This window comes from Amblyomma mixtum, chromosome 3 (assembly GCF_055824585.1).
Source record: "Amblyomma mixtum isolate Tamu chromosome 3, ASM5582458v1, whole genome shotgun sequence".
Classification (NCBI taxonomy): Eukaryota; Metazoa; Arthropoda; class Arachnida; order Ixodida; family Ixodidae; genus Amblyomma; species Amblyomma mixtum.
Genome location: NC_143014.1, coordinates 271,858,535 through 271,877,783, shown reverse-complemented (window position 1 = coordinate 271,877,783; position 19,249 = coordinate 271,858,535). Strand labels below are relative to the sequence as shown.

Sequence of the window (19,249 nt, the reverse complement as noted above, 5' to 3'; positions counted from 1 at the left end):
TCCTGTGCCTTGCACAATTTCCTCTTGGAGGACCCGGTCTACTTGCCTGCAAACTATGCTGACTTGGAGGACGACTTTGGAAATGTGACTGAAGGCCAGTGGCGAGCAGCAGGAAATGCAGCAGTGCTGAACCTCGAGCCTCCAGTGGGGCACAACCACAGCCGCTCCGCAGCTGCTACAAGAGACCTATTCAGGTCTCATTTCACCAGCAGCCAAGGAGCTGAGCCATGGCAGTGGGCATCAGCTGGGCTACGGCACTGAATCTTGTATATATTCTGTACATAGTACATATAATCCCCCACCTACCCTTTCTCCCTATCTCCCTGTTCTTGATTTCTCTACCTGCATTTATTCGTGATTGATACCACATCAGCGCTTCATCTCTAAAAGCAAAATCATGTTTTCCAACTCTTCCATGTAGACGTCGCATTTCCAGTCTTTCACTGCATCGTTTTTCTTTTCATCCCTTAATCAAGTGCCATATATCACGCCAACACTCGCATTTTTTATAGAAGTTGCCACTCCAAGTTGCACGCCCACGTGCTCATACAACCAGCTTCACTTTTTTTTTCCAAACTGTCAAAGATTGGATTGGCTTTCCATGTGAAATTGCTTCTACTACCTATTCATCTTTCTTGCGGCTTATCACCAACCTTGCTTTGAACTGTGAATCATGATCCTGACCATTTATATAAGCAACCAACCCTTATGTAGTGCCCCTAAGTCGACATTTAAGGTATTAAAGTGAACAGTGCTTGCTTTGCATCCTGCCTTTTTTTTCCTCTTGTGTGTTTGGTCTTATGTGGTTTAGCATCCCAAAGGAACTCCGGTTAAGGAGCAAATCGTGAATTTAGACAACTCAGGGTCCTTCAACATGCATTGACATCTCACAGCTTACAGGTACATACTGCTCTTTACTCCTGTCGAAACACAGTCGAGATTGAACTCTGAAACACCAACGTAGTAGTTGAGCACCTTAACCATTGACCCACTGTTGTGGGTGCGTGTTGATAGAGCAATTGAGTGCAGTAAAAGAATGCGCTTACCAGAAAAGCAGTTTTTATTTATGGCTGTTGTACAGCAAGGCTAGGAGGGTATATTCCCTTGCTGTAAAATTCACAAATGTGAAGCAGTTCCATTTTCAAATGTGTCTGCATGTGGGACGGTGTCGCTTCCAGTTGAGGCTGCAGGGACAAAAGAAAATGAGCCGAAGGACGCATGGGCTTATGCAAAGCAATGGCACCTCGCACAGCCTGAAGTTCTGCGTCTGCAGCTTCAACTTCTCTTCTACGTTTTGCACGTATAGGTTGCCTACGTGGCACATTTCGCAATGTGTCAGCTGCATTTGTTGTCTCAGGCTCATCCGCATTGCCTGGCTGGCCTGGGCCTTTAAATATGCTTTCATATATGTTGTCTGGCACCACTGCTTCTGCAGCAGTTGGGCTAGCACAGGGACTGGCATCAGCTGTTTGCCTGTCGTCAGCTGCAGGGTTGCTGCAGGCCGCTGCGCTGGCTGCTTGTGGTTCAGGAGGTTCTCGTAGGTTGCAAAAGCTCCTGGGTAGAAAGTGCAGGCTGTTAGTAACTTGCCCTATTGAAAAAACTCTGCGTGAGTTTGCACGAGAACAGTGATTTTTGTACGATCACGTTCATTTTGCACACGAATGCGCAGAAATTGTGCGTTACCTGTACGCATTCTGTGCGTCCTGTGTGTACATGATCGCGTACTGTGAGCTGAAAGACGTACACGCACACTCTTTGTGTGTAAAAAATCGTGGACTCTCGTGGACAACTCTCTGTGCGTGGACATCTGCGTGCTGAGAGGGGGCTTGCCGAAGCTGTGCGTGCTTATGTGCACACTGAGCAAGCTCAGTGAGGCTGCGTGTGGCCATGTGTGCGTTTGTTTGCTTAGTAGCAACTTGTCGAGACTGTAAAGGCCCATTTAGGGTGAAAGCAAACAAAGTTCGAGCATTCAGTTAATGATTACTTCTCAATAATGAGCAATAAGCTCACGTTTTGCTGTTTTATAATTTTCGTCTTGGCGTAAGTACCCATTAATCATTTTCAACTTCAGCAAACAAATAACCAAAAAATTATCTTTTAGTGCAAAATGGTTCCCTTCGAAACTGCAGGGACCTGTACATGACAACATGCACACTGAGCAAGAACTTGTCAACATTGCAAGTTCATTATAAAATAATGTAAAAAACAAGCTTCTAACGACTCTTACAGCATCCTTCAGTTCTTCCTTTAACCAATTCTGAAAGTTACAGATATCTTATAGATGCATGATGAAAGCCATCCAGAGCATTTATGTTGTCACCCGTCATGCAGACAGCCATATTTCGAAATCAGAAGCAACACAACCATTTGTTGCTTGCACTCGAAAGGAGTCAATCAATGGAATAACTCTGAAAGGGCAACAGTGTCTGTTAGGTGCAACAAACAAGCTTGGGGATATAATCAGGTTCAATCAAACATGACGTGCAGAAAGCGAATTGTGAGCTGTAACAGGAATGTTACGAGGAAATTTCTAAAACCATTTCCAAAGCAATTTCCAAAGTCATTAGCATAAATTTACATACACGTAAAAAAGCCATGTAAGCCTACATGAAAAGACAGTTTTGAATTCACAGTTGGTGTCAAAAGTTCAGAAATTAGTGCCCTCTCTCAATTTCAGTGACAAATCACAGATCGATTAATTAATTCCCAGTATGGCTCCAGAACAAATCCAATGAATCTCAAATGTGCGAAGTATATATACCACACATGTTGCCTGATTAGCACCAGCATTGCATGATGCATGACGAAGTATCACACTCTTCATTCTTCTTCAATCTGTTTTGAAATTTGCACTACCACAAAGACCATCTGGATGGACTATGATTCCATCATATTGCTGAGAGTCACATTTGGAGACCAAGAGCAACACAACAGTGTGCTGCACATGAGTGGATATAATGCACTGGGACAACTGTGCACAGTAAGGAACGCTTGTAAGGTGTCAGGTATTTGCTTGGGGAATGTAATCAAGTTCAGTCATGTTTCATGTGTAGAAAGGAAGATAAAAGTTGTAGCAGAACTATGAAATCCAACATCCAATACTGAACTTCCCCACGTGATCTACACACACATAAAAAGCACGAAAGGATAAGCTCAGCGGTACTGTTAAGTTTGATGCCCTTTGAGGTTTGACTTGCGCGTCTGTATGCAACCATCAAATACCATCTTGAAGTTACCAGAATGCCCAAAACAACTTTGTTGAACTGTTCTACTCTAAACTGAAATACTTTTCCTTAAAACATTTTTTTTGCAACATGCTGTGTAGCTAATTATAAAATAAAGAAAAGAAGCTGATAAAATTTTCTCATCTCAAACGTACTGATAAGTACACAAATCTGAGTGCTTTCAAGAGAGGTGACGCACCCGGTATTCAGTGTCCAGAAGCATACATAATGCTGCAGAATCCTATAGCAAGAAAATTTCTTTTAGTTGACAAATGGCTATGTCTGGTCACAAAGTCAATACCAAGTAAGGCGCATATCCTAACCTGCAGTTACATGAAGCTGCACGTGCTTCATAGGCTGTAACTCCGCCAATAACTGCTACATATTTCCCACCTCTAGCACGAGTGCGGAATCAATATACAGCATGGAAACAGCAGTTTTGTTGCTTTAGCTTCTTTACTATGCTGTTTAGGCAAGAGACGAGTTGAAATATTTGCATGGGCAGTTCTAGATTGAAGTAACGTAAAAAACATCCGCACTCCTTTCTGCTGAAGCGACTGGTGGACCACTTTTGCATGTCGCATCTCGTATGACTTGCTAAGGGTCCAGACTGACACACGCACTTCGTCAAACCTTCACAGAAAACACTCTTCGCTTTTGCTATAAGCTCCGGCCACAGGCAGTAAGTGTCCCGTCACCGTTCACATCGCAAAAGAAGGCAGCGCTCGCAGGCGGTCAGTTTGAGCTGACAGCGACAGGCGTTGCAGGCACACCGCCGACTAAGTTTCCAAGGAAGCCACACTGTAGAAGGGCGCCGTCTTGTAATCGAAACACACCACAGCAACAATGGCCACTGTCGCTGCTTATGAGCCAGGCATTTTTGCAACGAAGTTAGCAGAGCAATAGGCCGAAAGGTTCGACTCATCAAACGACGGCACCGCACTGCTGACCTCATTATCGTTGTCGACCAGACAACCATAACACATATGCCCCGACGGATCGCTTAATTGGGAGCTGCTACTACTCTTGGATGAGAGCGCGCCCACCGGCAGCACACACCGGTAATCCTTCTTCTTTTGCGATTCCAGCACAGTAACAGCGGCGCACAAGACCGCCCAGCAGCAGCACGAGAAAACAAGCGAAGCTCACGGCGGTGATCTCAGAAACCATGCAGCATGTCGGACAGGCTTTGGATTTGACGCGCTAGACCATGCCCACTCACGCACGCACGCACGCACGCACGCATGTACCGACACGCATATTCATGCGTCCACGCGTCACAAATTTCTCAAGTTTTTAATGCTAATATGTGCACAAGAACTGAATTATTTTTGTAACGAAAGTTTCATTTGGTTTTAATCCTTTGCTATCGCACTGCCCAAAAGCATAGAGCCCGAAAGAGACGACCTGGAGGAATGCCTGGAGGCGATGCCTTTCTAAACGGGCCGAAGGAAGCCGGAACTGGCCGAAGCGCTAGCCAACGAACGCAGCGTCTGGAAAGGGACAGCATGGCGGACAGCGTTGCTACGTTTGTCGTGGTCGGTCGTTGTCCTCCTTTGTGGTGCCGAGGGCGTGAACCATCGCTGGAATGAGCATTTGTCACTCTTCCGATATGTGATGTGCCGACAGCAGTGAAATTCGCTAAACCTGTGTTTATAGCGTGCGTCAGCGGGCTCGACGGATAGCGCGTCGTCCTTTGCGCGCCTTCACTGGAAACGCTATGCTGACGGCGGGGCTCATTTCCTCCATGGCGGAGCAGCTGGTGGGAGACCACTACCCGGGTGACATCTCGGATCTTGGGGGTAAGTTAATTTTCTTCGAACCTGTTCATTATTTCAAAGCCTTTGCGCACAACTGGCCACGTCAACACAGCTAGTACAGAGACGCGAAGACGCAGTGCCTATCGCGGCAGCACGCAGCGCTGAAAGGTTGTTTGCTGGCGGCACACGGGCATGAATGCGCGTGTAGTGTCAGTGGTCACACGGTCATGGTCAGTATGCCATGCAAATATGCACAGCGGATCCGATCGCGGGGTGCACGATATCGGCGCCGTACTGCCGCCGTACTGCCATTCATCTCTCGCCGAGAATGGAATATGTGCCCGTGAATAGATCTTCGGCCCGGGCTTTGCATTCTCGCCGCATGTTACGCTGTAATTGAAGTAACAGCGCTCGAGCAGTATAACTACGTAGACTGCGATTCAGCTGTATGCCTTAGGATTGAGCTTCCTCCTCTTTCACTTGTATTTCACTTGTACTTTTATAAATTGTGTATTTAAGGTACGAAGCTCCGTATGATCCAGCTGCGTTCGTACTTATAGCCGAGCCAGTGTAGTCGAGCCTTGAATAGCAGAACGGTGAGATAAAAACAAATTGCTCTGAAGTTTTTCGCCTCTATTTTGGCATTCGCTTTTTCATACTTTGGCTCGGAGCTGAAATGGTACAAACAACTGCAAAATGCACACAGGTGCCCTAGCTCCATTTGGCCTAAATCCCGAAGTTGCAGTGAAATTTAAGGGTAATTGAGCCTTTAATATGTACGAAGAATAAACTTAATTGTTTCATGATTATAACCAATGGCGCAAATAAATCTGACTTTGACTTAAATATGCTGAGGTACCTCTCCAATACCTTATTTGATGTTAAAGGAAAAAGTGTGGTTTTTCTGCAATTGGCACTATTAATTCATCATACCTGTGAGAATGTGAAATCAGTGCTAATCATGCCAGATTTCAAATTGAGGGACGCATGCAGAATTTGAAGCAAACCAGCCTTCTACTGAAAATATCGTTCTGCTGTGGTCTGTTCTTTTGAATGGTGGCATGTATTGTAGAAACGATGCTGGATATCGATATGCAAGTGATGTCTCGTCTGAGGCTAGCTTGTGAATGACTGCCGTGGTTATGAATTTCTTGTTGCCTGGCCCACTTCGAAATGTGGTTAAACAGTCGTGTTCCATTCTGCGACCGGCTCCTTTTTGTGCCTTGCATTTTGCCTTACATGCTTGATTCTAGTCCATTTTTTGCACTGTGCTGCTGTTAAATGTGTCTTTTTACCTTGCAGCAAGCTCCACATAGCTTTACCAGCAATGCCTCTTCCAAGCTCTCCAGTATAGCTGTGCCAGCCTTTCACTTGGTGCTAGGATGCCCAGCAAGCAAGCAGGCTTTTGAGGTAAGCACTGAAGACATCTTCCGACACAAGTAGCTTTTATTTTCCTAGTCCACTGCTACTTGTGTGACCCCTCGTTATGTTGATTTTTGCAAGTTAGGTTGCCTATTAAGGGCTCTCTTTTGTTTTTCACCTGCTGCTGTGGCCTACTGCATTAGTGTTCGGCTACTGAGCCCAAAGACGCGGGATTGAATTGTGGTGGCTTCGTTTCGACAAGGCGAAATGCATATTTGCTCGTGTGTTATGCAATGTCAGTGCATGTTAAAGAATCTTTGGTGGTCGAAATTTATGCACAGCCCTCCTCTATGAATGGAGCTATTGTTCAACTTTGAGGCATTAAAAGGACACTGATGGCAAGCTGAAGTTGACCTGTGATGATGAAGTTCCGCATCCTAACCACAAAGACGACACTTTTTCTGAAAGTGGAGCTTTATAAGCCAGAGAAAGCAAAACATACAATTGTCATCAGCACTGGCTGATATCGGAAATAAATTGCGATGCGCTGACTCCGTTTTTTTTGGCACAGATTCCAGAGGCTAGGCTGAACTGCCATTCACCTCAGAACGGTTATCATGGAGTCCTTTGTGTAGACTTCATGAGTTCAAATCGAGTGTCGGGAAAATTTTTAAATGTAATTTTTGCGCCAATCATTGTGTTGATGGCCTTTGCGCTGCTGTTAAAACCCGGGATAGCAGTATGGTATCCCATAAAACTAGGTTCAGGACTTGCAGGAAGTGGTTTATCACATTCCGCTAGCTTGTGCAAGAAACTACTTCAGGGATATGTGCAGGTGTCTTTAATGTGTTCCTGAGTGAGCACTAACTCGTTAGGGGGAAGGCAGCTTCTAATCTGGCACTACAGTGCCAATGTCGTGAGTGTAAATCATAAGATGACCCATCAGTGTGTACGCCTGATTTCTGTGACACTTCAGTGGTGTATAGAAGTGGTAAACAAATCTGTAAGGTATTTGATGCATATCTCCAAGGCAATGGCTGTATGAGTAGCGAAGCCATTAGTCAATCTTCAACGGAAAGAATTTTCTCTTTTAGATGACGTGCTTGTATATCAGTGACAGTTATTTGTTGTCCTGCCTTTCGCTGGTGTGGGTCATGTGTGGCGCATCTTCATGCGAGCCTTCTTTTCCTTCACAAAAAATTCAATTGATAGTCCAACCTGTTTTCTTCTCTTTTCCTGTGTTGCATCTTTTGGCTGGTTTTAAATCTGTAACTGAGCTCAGACCGTGATAATTACAGCCGGAAAACAGGGCTACTGAATGTGAGCTTGGCATACATGCGTACTGTATGTGTGAAAGTGCAGTTTACAATATTCAGAAATGCTTGATAGCCTTACAAGAATCTAAAATTTTGTTGGTATTGCTATTTGTTCTCTGTTCAAGTGTCGAGAGTTTTTCCGCTTCATCGTGTGATTAGAGCCACTTTGGTACTTAAGCTGAAATCTTTTCTTTAGCCTGCATGTTTCTCACTTTTGGGACAGAAATGTGGAGGCTAATTAAAAGAGTTCAGCTTAAAAGAGTATAGACACCTAATCTTGGTGGCATGTTTTCTTCTCTATAATGCTGCGGAAGACACTACTATGCATGAATCACCATCTGGTATTCGCGTGAGACCGCTGAATAATTTATAATCAACTTTTTCTGCCATCCTGTTTCGGTGAACAATTTGACTATGGCTATGACATCAAAGAGAGGTTATAGGTCACGTGAGGCGTGGTAAAACTGCACTTATAATCGCTGCTTCATCATTTTAATTCGCTACAGCGCTGACACCAGCATTCCTTAAGAGCCAGAAGTACCAATTGTATTGCAGTTTTTCATGCCTCACGGGACCAATAACCTCGCTTTGACGTCACAGCCATCATTCAGCTGTCGAAACCGAAACAAATACAGCAGGAGAAAGAAATTTGATTATAAATTATTTAGCGGTCATAGGAGGATGCCATGTGGTAATTCATGTATAATACTTTATGCCTTATTACAAAGAAAAAAACACGTGCCAAACAATAAGGACAGCAAAGTGTGCTATGGAAAGAAAAATGATAAGTCTAACATTACGAGACCAAAAGGGGGCGGAGTGGGTGAGGGAACAAACGCGGGTTAATGACATGCTACTTGAAATTAAGAGGAAGAAATGGGCCTGGGCGGGGCTTGTAATGGGAAGACAACATAACCGCTGGTCCTTAAGGGTAATGGAGTGGATTCCAAAAGAATCCAAGCATAGCAGGGGGCGGCAGAAACTTAGATGGGCGGATGAGGTTAAGAAGTGTACGGGGATATGGGGGCCACACCTAGCAAAGGACAGGGTTAATGTGGAGACATGGGTGAGTCCTTTGCCCTGCAGTGGGCCTAGTCAGGCTGATGATGATGGTATGTGTCGCACCTGCTGCTTCGTGCTATCAGCTGGCCCATGCTTGGCCGACCAGACTAGCCAAATTTGTGATGTGGGTTTTCTATTGCACCTGCATTTGTGTACACAGAGGACTTGAATGGTAGCAGGCGATCCTGTGCATGTGTTCACGCCACAGCACACATGACCCACACTGAAAGCTTCTCTGCCTTTAGTAAGACAGCTGCATCAGTCTGGGGCATAACGTATCCCAGTGCTAGAGTATGAGTAAATTGCTCTCGGCCGCCGCGGTGGCTCAGCGGTTATGGTGCTCGGCTGCTGACCCGAAAGACGCGGGTTCGATCCCGGCCGCGGCGGCTAGAATTTCTTTGGAGGAGAAATTCTAGAGGCCCGTGTACTGTGCGATGTCAGTGCACGTTAAAGAACCCCAGGTGGTCGAAATTTCCGGAGCCCTCCACTACGGCGTCTCTCATAGCCTTAGTCGCTTTGGGACGTTAAACCCCATCAACCAACCAACCAAATTGCTCTCGAATCTTAATCTGGTATCAGGTAGCATAGCGCAAAAGAAGGCTAGCGCGGCTGCCTAATATTCTCTTGGGCAGCTGTGTTGGATTTTCAGTGCCTGTTAGTGTAATCCGTGAAAGTTCACTGTAAACCATTCGTTTCGATGTAAATTAGGAAGTCCTTAGAGCCCTGTACTTTTTAATGATAACAAGGTAATGCAGTAATTCAATTGTACCTGTTCTCTTTCAACACAGTAAAGTGCTGCTGGGTCGAGTTCACAGTTTTACTTTGTAGGTGTGCTCAGGCTGTCATCATCATCATCAGCAGCAGCAGCAGCAGCAGCCTGACTACACGCACTGCAGGGCAAAACCTCTCCCATGTCTCTCCAATTAACCCTGTCCTCTGCCAATTGTGGCCACCGTATCCCCGCAAACTTCTTAATCTCATCCGCCCACCTAATTTTCTGCCGCCCCCTGCTACATTTACCTTCTCATGGAATCCACTCTGTTACCCTCAAGGACCAGCGGTTGTCTTGCCTTCGCCTTACATTCCCTGCCCGAGCCCATTTCTTCCTTTTGATTTCAAATAGGATTTCATTAACCCGCGTTTTTTCCCTCACCCACTCCGCCCGCTTTCGATCTCTTAACGTTACACCTATCATTTTTCTTTCCATAGCTCGCTGCGTTGTCCTTGAAATAAGCTGAACCCTCATTGTTAGCCTCCACATTTCTGCCCCATAGGTGAGTACCAGTAAGATACAGCTGTGTTAGACTTTTCTCTTGGGGGATATTGGCAACTGGCTTTCACGATCTGAGAGAACCTGCCATATGCGCTCCACCCCGTTCTTATTCTTCTAGTTATTTCCCTCTCATGATCCGGATCAGCGGTCACTACCTGCACTAAGTATACATATCCTCTTACTACTTCTAGCACCTCGCTACCAATTGTGAACTGCTGTTCCCTTGCTAGGCTGTTGAGCATTACTTTGGTTTTCTGCGTGTTCATTTCTAGCCCCACAATTCTGCTCTGCCTGTCTAACTCATTCATCATGCTTTGCAGTTCATATCCTGAGTGGCTTAGCCAGGCAATGCCATCAGGGAATCTCAAATTACTTAGGTATTCTCCAGTAACTCTTCTCCCCAACTGTTCCCATTTCAGGCCCCGGAATACCTCCTGTAAACAGGCAGTGAATAGCATTGGTGAAATCGTGTCTCCCTGCCTGACACCTTGCCTTATTGGAATTTTATTGCTGACCTTATGGAGAACTATGGTAGCTGTGCAGTCGTTATAAATATCTTCCAATATTTTCACATAACACTCTTCTACACCCTGATTCCACAATGCCTGCATGACAGCTGTGGTTCCACCGAGTCAATTGCTGTCTGGTAGTCAATGAAGGCTATATATTGGGGTTGGTTGTATTCTGCCCATTTCTCTATCACCTGATTGATTGCATGAATGTGGTCTCTTGTTGAGTATCCTTTATGAAAGCCTGCCTGATCATTTGATTGATTGAATTCGAAGGTTGTCCTGAGTCTATTAGTGATTACCTTAGTAAATACCTTGTAGACAATGGATAGTAAGCTGATCGGTCTGTAAATCTTCAAGTCCTTGACATCTTCTTTCTTATGAATTAAAATAATGTTCGCATTCTTTCAAGCTCCTGATACGCTCGTGGTCACGAGGCAAGCGTATGCAGGGTGGCTAGTTTCTCTAGCATAATCTCTCCTCCATCCTTCAACAAATCTGCTGTTACCTGATCCTCACCAGCTGCTTTACCCCTTTGCATTGCTCCTGAGGCTTTCTTTACTTCCTTCCTCGTTACTGGCTGGTGTCCCATTGCTGTGCTCTACTGCCTCTCTCTGTAACCTTCTGATTACATTCACTACTGTAGAGATTTGTGTAGAACTCTTCGGCTACTTTAACTATCTTATCCATATTGCTTATGACATTGCCCTCTTTGTCTTTCAGCGCATACATCTGGTTTTTACCAGTGATTAGTTTTCTCTTCACTGATTTTAGGCTACCTCCATGCTTTAGAGCATGCTAGGTTTTCTCCATGTTAAACTTTCTTATGTTGGCTACCTTGCACTTATGATTAACTTCGATAGCTCTCCTAGTCCTATTCTATCTCTGAAGTTAGACGTCCTGATGCTTTGGCGTTTCTTCATCAGATCTTTCGTCTCCTGAGATAGCTTGCAGGTATCCTCTCGAATGATCTGACCACATACTTCTGCAGCATGCTGCAATGAATTTAAATATGTATTTAAAGATAACAGTTAAGGTGGGAGATTGAGCTTTGAGATTTGCACTTCAACTCGGGAGTTATGCCGCTGCTACACAGAATACTTGATCGCCGTAGAGATATTTCATCATCTCGCACCAAACTGCTGTGGAGCCACTGTCACAGTTGATAATTTTGCTGGGAAGCTGTTGTAGCACTCACGCAGTTTTGAAAAGGTGGTATTCATTGTTTTTGTGCTATTGGCAACAGTGATAATACGCTTGCTGCAGTGTTTTGTGGCCAGCCTTCTTTTTTTTCAGTGAAATAAGTTGTACATTTCATGTTGAGTATTCTTTCAGCGATTAAATTGCTTTGATTTTATTCCTTAGTGTAAGTTGCGAGTGCTCCATGTCTGAGTGCAAATTTCTACCACTGAAAAGCCTTCAAAATCTTGATAGATGTCCACACTGTTCTAGGGACTCTGTGGCTATTGGAAATGCCCATTTAGCTGCATTCAAGTGCCACTGAGTTGATGGCCATTTGAAAGCCTTCAAAATGCCTGTGTGACACGGTTATTAGATTTTGTGCAGGTTTGATGCTGAGCAGCCTGCGTGCTTGAGTCGGGTTTTCCAATGTCTGTATTTCAAACCTGATACTTTTCGAAATCATCATTAGTTCATTAATGGAAGAACTACTTGTGCCCTTTTCTGGAATTTCGAGAAAACAAATTAACTGAATTTTTTTGCATATACTGCTACCTTTTTGCAGGTGCTGCATAGTGAGAACCTGGATCAAGACGCCAACCTGCTGGACTTGGAGAAGCTGAAGAAATTGTTTAGCCACTGTGTGGCACCCGTCATGAGGGATGTGGCATTAATAAAGCCAGTTAAGGTGACCTTATCTATGTCCTTTTGCAAGCATGCTACACACATGAGAGTCATCCCACGAAGCATCATTGCTGCAAAGCTTGTTATCTCACAACATGCATGCTGAATGAGGCAGTGACAGACAGGTGAGGAGGCCTTTAGGTAGGGCATTGGCGTAACGTGTTGAGCAGTGATGTAGGAGCCTTGCAGCCATGCAAGGTATTATCGGTATCATGATGGTAACTCCATTTGACACTGTCTAGTGCTCTGTGAGCCAGACAAGGCTCTTGAACATTCTGGGACTCACCCTTGGCTCTCGGACATTCTGGAAGCCCCACCCGGCTTGCGCATATCACGCGAGGATGTCTCCTGCTGTACGAGCCTTACGCGGCTTGCGCACTTTATGTGACAGATGTGTCGCATTTGCGAGCTTGCTCGGCTTGCGCAAATTGTGTGAAATATGTCTCGCGTTCTGCGACCTCGCTCAATCGTCACAATGTGCGTGGCAATAAACACGCAAAGATAGGCACGCAGAATCCACGTTCAGTATTTTCAATAGGGTGCTTATGCATTTTTTCTTAAAAGCAGTGAATGTTCACAGTGGTTTTGGTCCTGATCATCTAACAACCAATCTTTTCCATGTAGGTATGTGTGACTTGTTTAATGATTCGAGACATTTATGTAAAATACATTTCAAAAGGTGAATCGCCACCTGATTACATTTAACTGATGTAAGGTCTGCACACAAGCCTGGCCCTCGTGATGTCATTTCTATTAGCTTGTTTGCCAGCCTCTTATTTTGTGCAGTTCTCAAGTATGTGCACCATAGTCTTGGTTATTTGAATATGTATTGTGGAATAAGCTGTGGGCATTGCAATAAAAAGATAAAAAATCATGCTTTCTGCTTACTGCCGAGGTTCAATGGTGTCTCTCAGAAACTCCATTTGCAGCAGGAATGGCCATGCTGCTTTTGAACTGGCTCCTGCTCCACTCCTCTTGCCATCTTTTTCTTCTTTAAGTTTTTTTCTGTAGGTGTCTTTAAGGTTCTTCCACCTCGTGAGCACCTCTTCAGCTGTTACTGAAATATAGATGCATACAGCAAAGTGTTATGAAAACATAAAAGCAACGAACTGCAAACATGAGGGCTAAAATTGTGTACAAGTATGCATAATTATCCGCAATAGTGCAACAAAAAAAGCGTGCTCGCAAAGCTGGTACCAGCGAACTATGCACTGTTTTGCATCGAACATGAGCCTGCTGTGCATATGGTGACTAACGAGAAAGCTGCACAGGGACATACTAAAAGTCATCAAAAATTCCCTCACAGCTGCGTGAAGCAGGGTTATTTACAAATGTTCACTGCAGACGACACATCTTTAAAAATCGGACATGCAGCAATCTTGAGAAAAAACACAGCGCACTCCTAAGACACGGACAAAGAAATGCAACTAGCCCCTAGACTACCAACTAGCCCGCTCTTCCACCCTTGCATGCAGCAATCCGCGGGGACAAACAGTTATCGACCAGTTCCCAGGATGACCGGAGTAGCGGGAAAAATTTGTTGTGCAAAGCCAGAAAAGCGTCATGAAGTTTCTGCGAAAACAAAATAATTCAAACAACCGTACTGCAAAAGATTTCTGACAATCGTTGCGCTCAGCGCTGCAACTCATGCGTTATTATACTTACTGGTGTCGTCAATTGCTTTCAGGGCGGTCGTTACTTCTTCCCACAGGGGTTGTTTCAGGACCTTATTCCTGAAATTTTTGTCCTTTACATTCCACAGCAGCGGCCGTTTCAAAACTTCAGCGATCAGCAGTTCGTTAAATGTCGTCCGCGACATTTCCGCCCACGTGCGTACGGCCACTGTATACACGTGCTCTCAGTAAACAATGCATGCGCAAGCTTTCCCGCAAGGTCCCTCTCCTACTGTCACGTGGCTTTCAGCCGCGCAGTCATTGGTTAGCAGCGGCGCTGTCGCTCTGCCGCGGCGATGGATTTCCAACACGTTGGAATGTCGCCGCTTTCGCTCTGCGAGCCCCCGCGCGGCGCGAGAACCGGTTGCAGGGCGGCGGCGGCAAGAATCGCGAGGGAAACCGCTCTCGTGTGAAACAGCCTTAACGAACACGGACTATAAGGTCTTTGCAAAAAGTTTAGGCAGACGGCTTCAAAGTGTTATAGCTGAGCTTGTGGGACCGCACCAGACTTGTGGTATTAAAGGAAGATCCATTCTAACGAACATACACGTAGCTAGAACCGTCCTAGAGTGCTGCGATGCCTTATGCGGGAAGGTAGCGATGTTGCAACTAGATCTGGAGAAGGCCTTCGATAGAGTTGCGCATAATGTCCTTTTCAGCATTTTAGAACACATTAACGTCGGTACAGTCCTGCTGGAAGGTGTAGAAATGTGTTACGCAGATATTTTTAGCAGTATTATAATTAATAAAACATTAACAGTCAGTTTTCAGATCAAGACCTCTGTCAGGCAAGGATGTCCTTTATCTCCATTGCTGTTCGCGCTCTACCTGGAGCCTTTCTGTTTGAAAATCATATCGTCCAGTGCAATAAAAGGTTTTCAGTTGAGCACAAGTGAAGTTAAACTGCTCTCGTACGCTGACGACATTGCGGTTTTCTGTTCTGACCAAGCAAGTATCAGTAAGGCTGTCAGCGTTGCGACTAATTTTTGCAAAGTGACAGGCAGCGTTATCAATTGGGACAAATCCTTAGGCTTTTGGCATGGAGAGTGGGACACTCCTCCTGCAGTTTTCGAAAACATGCAGTGGACATTGGTTCCAACAAAATATCTAGGAATTCCTTTAAACCACTACAAAGACACAAATGACTATTGGAGAAATGAAGCAGAACTAATAAAGGAAAAATCTACGAAGTTTGGAGGGCGAAACCTTTCTATATTCGCAAGGTCTACTGTGTGCAATATCTTTCTGGTAGCGAAGATCTGGTACGTCCTCCAGGCATTGTGTGCGACGAGAGCAAGCATTCAAAGGCTGCATAGAGTGCTTGCAGTGTATATATGGGGATCAACATGGGAGCGTACGAGCCGTACAAATTTATTTCGCTCAGTGAAGAGTGGCGGACTGGGCTTGGCACACTTGTTTTTAAAACAGGTAGTTTCTAGATTTCTCTTTGTGCGAGACCAAAGGAACGGTTTCCTTCGTACTGTGATCCAAACGCGACTTTGTAACATGATGCCAGGGTTCATAGTGTCTTCTGCCCAAGTCAGTGGACCGAGTGTGCGAGGCTTCCTACGAGAAGTGGTCTGGTCTTTCCAGTTCCTCGCCGCGCGTTTTTCATTAGAGTATCTGAGCACCGTGGCTCGAAAGCAATTGTATAAAGCTGTTGTTGATGTATCTATGCCAGAACCACTGTATCGCACCTTTTGCTCAGCCGGGCCTGGCAAAGACGTACTGAAAAGAGTGAAGCGGATGCCAGTGCGGCCTACTGCGAAAACTTTTTTCTTTCATTTGCACACCGGAACTCTCCCCGTTAAACCGTGGCTGGAGCAGAAGGTTATCTTTGTGCCATGGACGATAGACTGCTTACCGTGCAGGCAACCAGAAACTATTGACCATATTTTTCTTGATTGTGAAGATGCAACATTCTTATGGGACATATTGCAGCGCACTTTGAGAAAAGATTTGCCGGTAACGCCATATGGCATCCGCTTCCTTCCGACCTCAAACCACGAAGGGGTGCCGTACGATATGATTATGGTACTATGTCTTCATAGCATATGGAAAACAAGAATGGCAGTGCACCACGCAGACGTAAATCCCCAACCTGCCAGAGAATACTTCAAGGAAAGTGTTGTATTTCTTCGTGAGGCTTTCAAAGTGCGGGCTGAACCACCAGAGTGGTTGCCTGTGTTAGATGACCTTGTCAATATGAAACGGTTTTAAATGCCCACGCTCGCCGAAAGCTGGCAAGCGTTTTCAACTTGTGAATATTGTGTGTACTTGTGAAAAAGGAAATAAAGGAAAAAAAAACCGGCGTGGTCTAGTGGCTAGGATACCTGGCTCTCACCCAGGAGGCCCGGGTTCGATTCCCGGCGTCGGAAAATTTGGTCTCATGGTGTAATGGTTAGCACTCTGGACTCTGAATCCAGCGATCCGAGTTCAAATCTCGGTGAGACCTGCTCTTCCTTTATTTTTTTTTCCAGTTTTAATTCCATCCGCGCTTCTTGTGCGTCCACTTGCTGCTGTTCACCGTGTTCCGCCGTGGTCTAGTGGCTAGGATACCTGGCTCTCACCCAGGAGGCCCGGGTTCGATTCCCAGCGTCGGAAAATTTGGTCTCATGGTGTAATGGTTAGCACTCTGGACTCTGAATCCAGCACTTCCGGCTTTCGAGCGAAGCGGTCGCGGGATGGATGGCTCCGACGGAGCGGTTTTTGCGGCGCAAGCCAGCCGCGGTAACAGGTTTTTTGCTTCTGGTGCTGATGATTATCAAGTTATTCTGCCAAATCTGCCTACCGGTCGCATCGTCGCCAACACCGTTTTTATGCACGGTGACCCAAGGGCCCGTCCGTACCGTGTCGAAGATTACCGGGACACTTTGGCCGAGCTCGGTGCGCTCCCCGACGTTTTAGCGTTGGGGGCGTACCAGATGAACCATGTGTGGGCGGTGACGCTGACAAGCGCCGATGCTGCCCAGAAGCTACTTTCTGCCTCCGATGTCAAGGTAAAAAATTGTCGTTGTTTGCTTATCGACCCAAATAACCGGGAGGTTCGCTTGAAGCTGCATTGGCTGTTGCACGGAGTTACAGATGAAGATGTCCGTGTGGCATTGGCGCCCTATGGGAAGGTGACGGAGGTGACGCGAGAAAAGTGGCGTGCCCTAGGCGTTACGGAGAAAGGTTCGACGACACGCACAGTGGCACTAAAATTGCACGCGGGAGTCAAGATAGATGACATCCCCCACCAGCTGAAGATAGCCGGAGAGTTGACCCTTGCCGTTGTGCCGGGCCGCGCTCCGCTTTGTTTGCGCTGTAAGAGCACTGGGCACATACGTCGAGATTGCCAGGTGCCGCGATGCAGGCGTTGTCGCCGCTTCGGCCACGAGGACGACCAGTGCCCCAAGACGTACGCCAGCGTCGCGGGACCAGTGGATGCAATTGATACCTCAGATCACCTCATGGACGAGGCAGACTCGGAAGAAGCAGCAAGGGCGAGCCTCAGTTCGGCGGCCGAGAAAGGCTCATCGGACACCGGAAAAGATAAGCACGCTGTCGTTGCAGACGAACCCGTCGCCGAGCTTCGACAAGATTGCCCAGATGATGGGGGTGAGAGAGCGCAGACCAGCAGTGCTGACAGCAGCCTTCTCAACGTACCCGCTGTGACTCACAGCGAACCGGAGCCAATGCAGGGGACCGATACGGACAGTGCCAACTCAAGTGGAAAACGAGCTCACGATGCAGTTGAAAAAGTGTCGGGCCCTGGTGCGGTCGGGACGGATGAACCACCAGCCAAGACGACTCCTGTGCGGCGCCCTCCCTATCGTCCTCGCCCGAATACTTCGGTGGAGCGGAAGAAGGCGGAGACACCGCCTTTGCCGCCTTGAGGGATTCTTTGTGCCAAGGCACTCAGCAACACAGCCCAGTTGTGAGGTAAGCGCCATGGCTCCGGTATTTACTCCGCCTTGGAAAAAAAAATTGTGATGGATAAGTCAATTCGTGTCGCGACTCTAAACGTTCGCGGGCTTGCCTCTAGGAGGAAGCAGAGTCAATTGTACCGATTGGTAAGCGACTTTGACTTAGACTTTGTAGCAGTGCAGGAGACAAAGGTTGAGGGCGATGTGGAAACCGAAGGCATGGTGCACCGATTCCTAGCGCGATACTGCGCTGTTGTGAGCCATGCCGTGGGTACTTCTTCTGGGTGTGTGCTATTTGTGCGAGAGAGCCTTGGTCCAAAAATTGAATCTGTAATAACTTTCCCGTCAGGTCGCCTTATTATATGCGATGTTTCATTGTTTTCTTCAAAGTAGCGAGTCATTTGTTTGTACGCGCCAACTGTGGCCGAGGAAAGACGTCAATTTTTTGAGCAGCTGAAGCAATATATTCGCTGTGACAGGCTCCTCATTGTTATTGGTGATTTTAACTGCGTCCTTTCAGCCCATGATAAAACTAGCACCCGCCCATACAAAGACGCTAGCACCACTCTGCTAAGCGAGATAATAAGAGACTGCAATTTGGAAGATGTGGCCGATTGTCTTGGCGGTGGGAGAGCTGCACAGTATACCCATTTTCAGGCACCCAGTCACGCTCGGCTAGATAGAGCTTACGTGAGCCTTGATGTAATACCACTTTGCAGGCAATATCAAGTGAGTGCTGTTTCATTTAGTGATCATTGCTTAGTCAGTTTTGTAATAGGTAGTGCAAAAGAAAGAAAAAACAGTTTCGAGTGGCAGTTGTGGAAATTAAATTCAAAGATACTCAACGACGAACAGTTCATGGCGGCTATAACTAATCAATTTCAAGAAATGAATGTGATGAATAACAAGACAAAGAGCGAAAAATGGGAGAACTTCAAGCAGGCAGTCAAGATGAAAGCACTAGAGCGATCGAGCGCTATATGCAGAGAAAAGCGAGAGGAAGAAAAAGTGATGCGCAGGAACCTGGAAAAATTGATAAGCGAAGAGTGTCGAATGCCCGGCATTTTCATGGACGATATTCGAGCGCTAAAGCACAAACTAGAGCAGTTTGACGTCGAAAGATACCGTGGTGCTCTGGTCAGAGCAAGGGCTGATAGGCTGATAGCGGGAGAAGCACCTTCAAAGAGAGCGCTGAGCTCAGAGAAGTGGCATGCACGGCGCAACCAGATAACGGAAATTGAACATAATGGAAAAGTTAGCGATACGGCGGAAGACATCGAACGCGCCTTCTACGAGCAC

The 19,249-nt window shown here is 46.2% G+C and overlaps 3 protein-coding genes, 1 long non-coding RNA gene and 3 other non-coding genes across 8 annotated transcripts; 6 read left to right on the top strand and 1 right to left on the bottom strand.

The window, feature by feature from the left end:
* Positions 1-1,042: 1,042 nt before the first annotated feature.
* On the bottom strand, positions 1,043-14,188 carry LOC149354780 (uncharacterized). The gene is made up of 3 exons (XM_089583507.1): positions 14,035-14,188; positions 13,258-13,426; positions 1,043-1,554 (listed from the first exon to the last, which is right to left on the bottom strand). The coding sequence occupies exons 1-3, from the start codon at positions 14,186-14,188 to the stop codon at positions 1,065-1,067; spliced, it is 813 nt and encodes a 270-aa protein (XP_089439633.1). The 3' UTR covers positions 1,043-1,064.
* Positions 4,727-12,377, top strand: LOC149354781 (uncharacterized). 2 transcript variants are annotated; one of them, XR_016291388.1, is made up of 3 exons: positions 4,727-5,026; positions 6,287-6,394; positions 12,251-12,377. It is a non-coding gene; the product is annotated as an uncharacterized LOC149354781 (long non-coding RNA). The 2 variants fall into 2 exon arrangements; XR_016291387.1 differs by lacking the exon at positions 4,727-5,026 and having other exon boundaries at positions 5,344-6,394.
* A 916-nt stretch (positions 14,189-15,104) lies between the features above and the next one.
* On the top strand, positions 15,105-16,280 carry LOC149354779 (uncharacterized). Its single transcript, XM_089577553.1, has one exon. It carries the CDS (start codon positions 15,120-15,122, stop codon positions 16,260-16,262), a length of 1,143 nt encoding a protein of 380 aa, XP_089433679.1. The 5' UTR covers positions 15,105-15,119; the 3' UTR covers positions 16,263-16,280.
* A 68-nt stretch (positions 16,281-16,348) lies between these two features.
* TRNAE-CUC (transfer RNA glutamic acid (anticodon CUC)) lies at positions 16,349-16,420 on the top strand. The gene has a single exon. It is a non-coding gene; the product is annotated as a tRNA-Glu (tRNA).
* Positions 16,421-16,425: 5 nt separating this feature from the next.
* TRNAQ-CUG (transfer RNA glutamine (anticodon CUG)) lies at positions 16,426-16,497 on the top strand. The gene has a single exon. It is a non-coding gene; the product is annotated as a tRNA-Gln (tRNA).
* Positions 16,498-16,574: 77 nt separating this feature from the next.
* On the top strand, positions 16,575-16,646 carry TRNAE-CUC (transfer RNA glutamic acid (anticodon CUC)). The gene has a single exon. It is a non-coding gene; the product is annotated as a tRNA-Glu (tRNA).
* Positions 16,647-16,726: 80 nt separating this feature from the next.
* On the top strand, positions 16,727-17,944 carry LOC149354775 (uncharacterized). The gene has a single exon (XM_089577552.1). The coding sequence runs from the start codon at positions 16,727-16,729 to the stop codon at positions 17,918-17,920; it is 1,194 nt and encodes a 397-aa protein (XP_089433678.1). The 3' UTR covers positions 17,921-17,944.
* The last annotated feature ends 1,305 nt before the right edge of the window (positions 17,945-19,249 follow it).

What these genes read in the sequence shown, in the direction of transcription:
- LOC149354775 (XM_089577552.1), top strand. Translation starts at nt 16,727, where the DNA reads ATGGATGGCTCCGACGGAGCGGTTTTTGCGGCGCAAGCCAGCCGCGGT.
- LOC149354779 (XM_089577553.1), top strand. Translation starts at nt 15,120, where the DNA reads ATGCAGTGGACATTGGTTCCAACAAAATATCTAGGAATTCCTTTAAAC.
- LOC149354780 (XM_089583507.1), bottom strand. Translation starts at nt 14,188, where the DNA reads ATGTCGCGGACGACATTTAACGAACTGCTGATCGCTGAAGTTTTGAAA. An exon ending in GAAAGCAATTGACGACACCA is followed by an intron (nt 13,427 to 14,034) that starts GTAAGTATAATA and finishes TCTATATTTCAG; the next exon opens with TAACAGCTGAAGAGGTGCTC. An exon ending in GACACCATTGAACCTCGGCA is followed by an intron (nt 1,555 to 13,257) that starts GTAAGCAGAAAG and finishes CTTTCTACCCAG; the next exon opens with GAGCTTTTGCAACCTACGAG.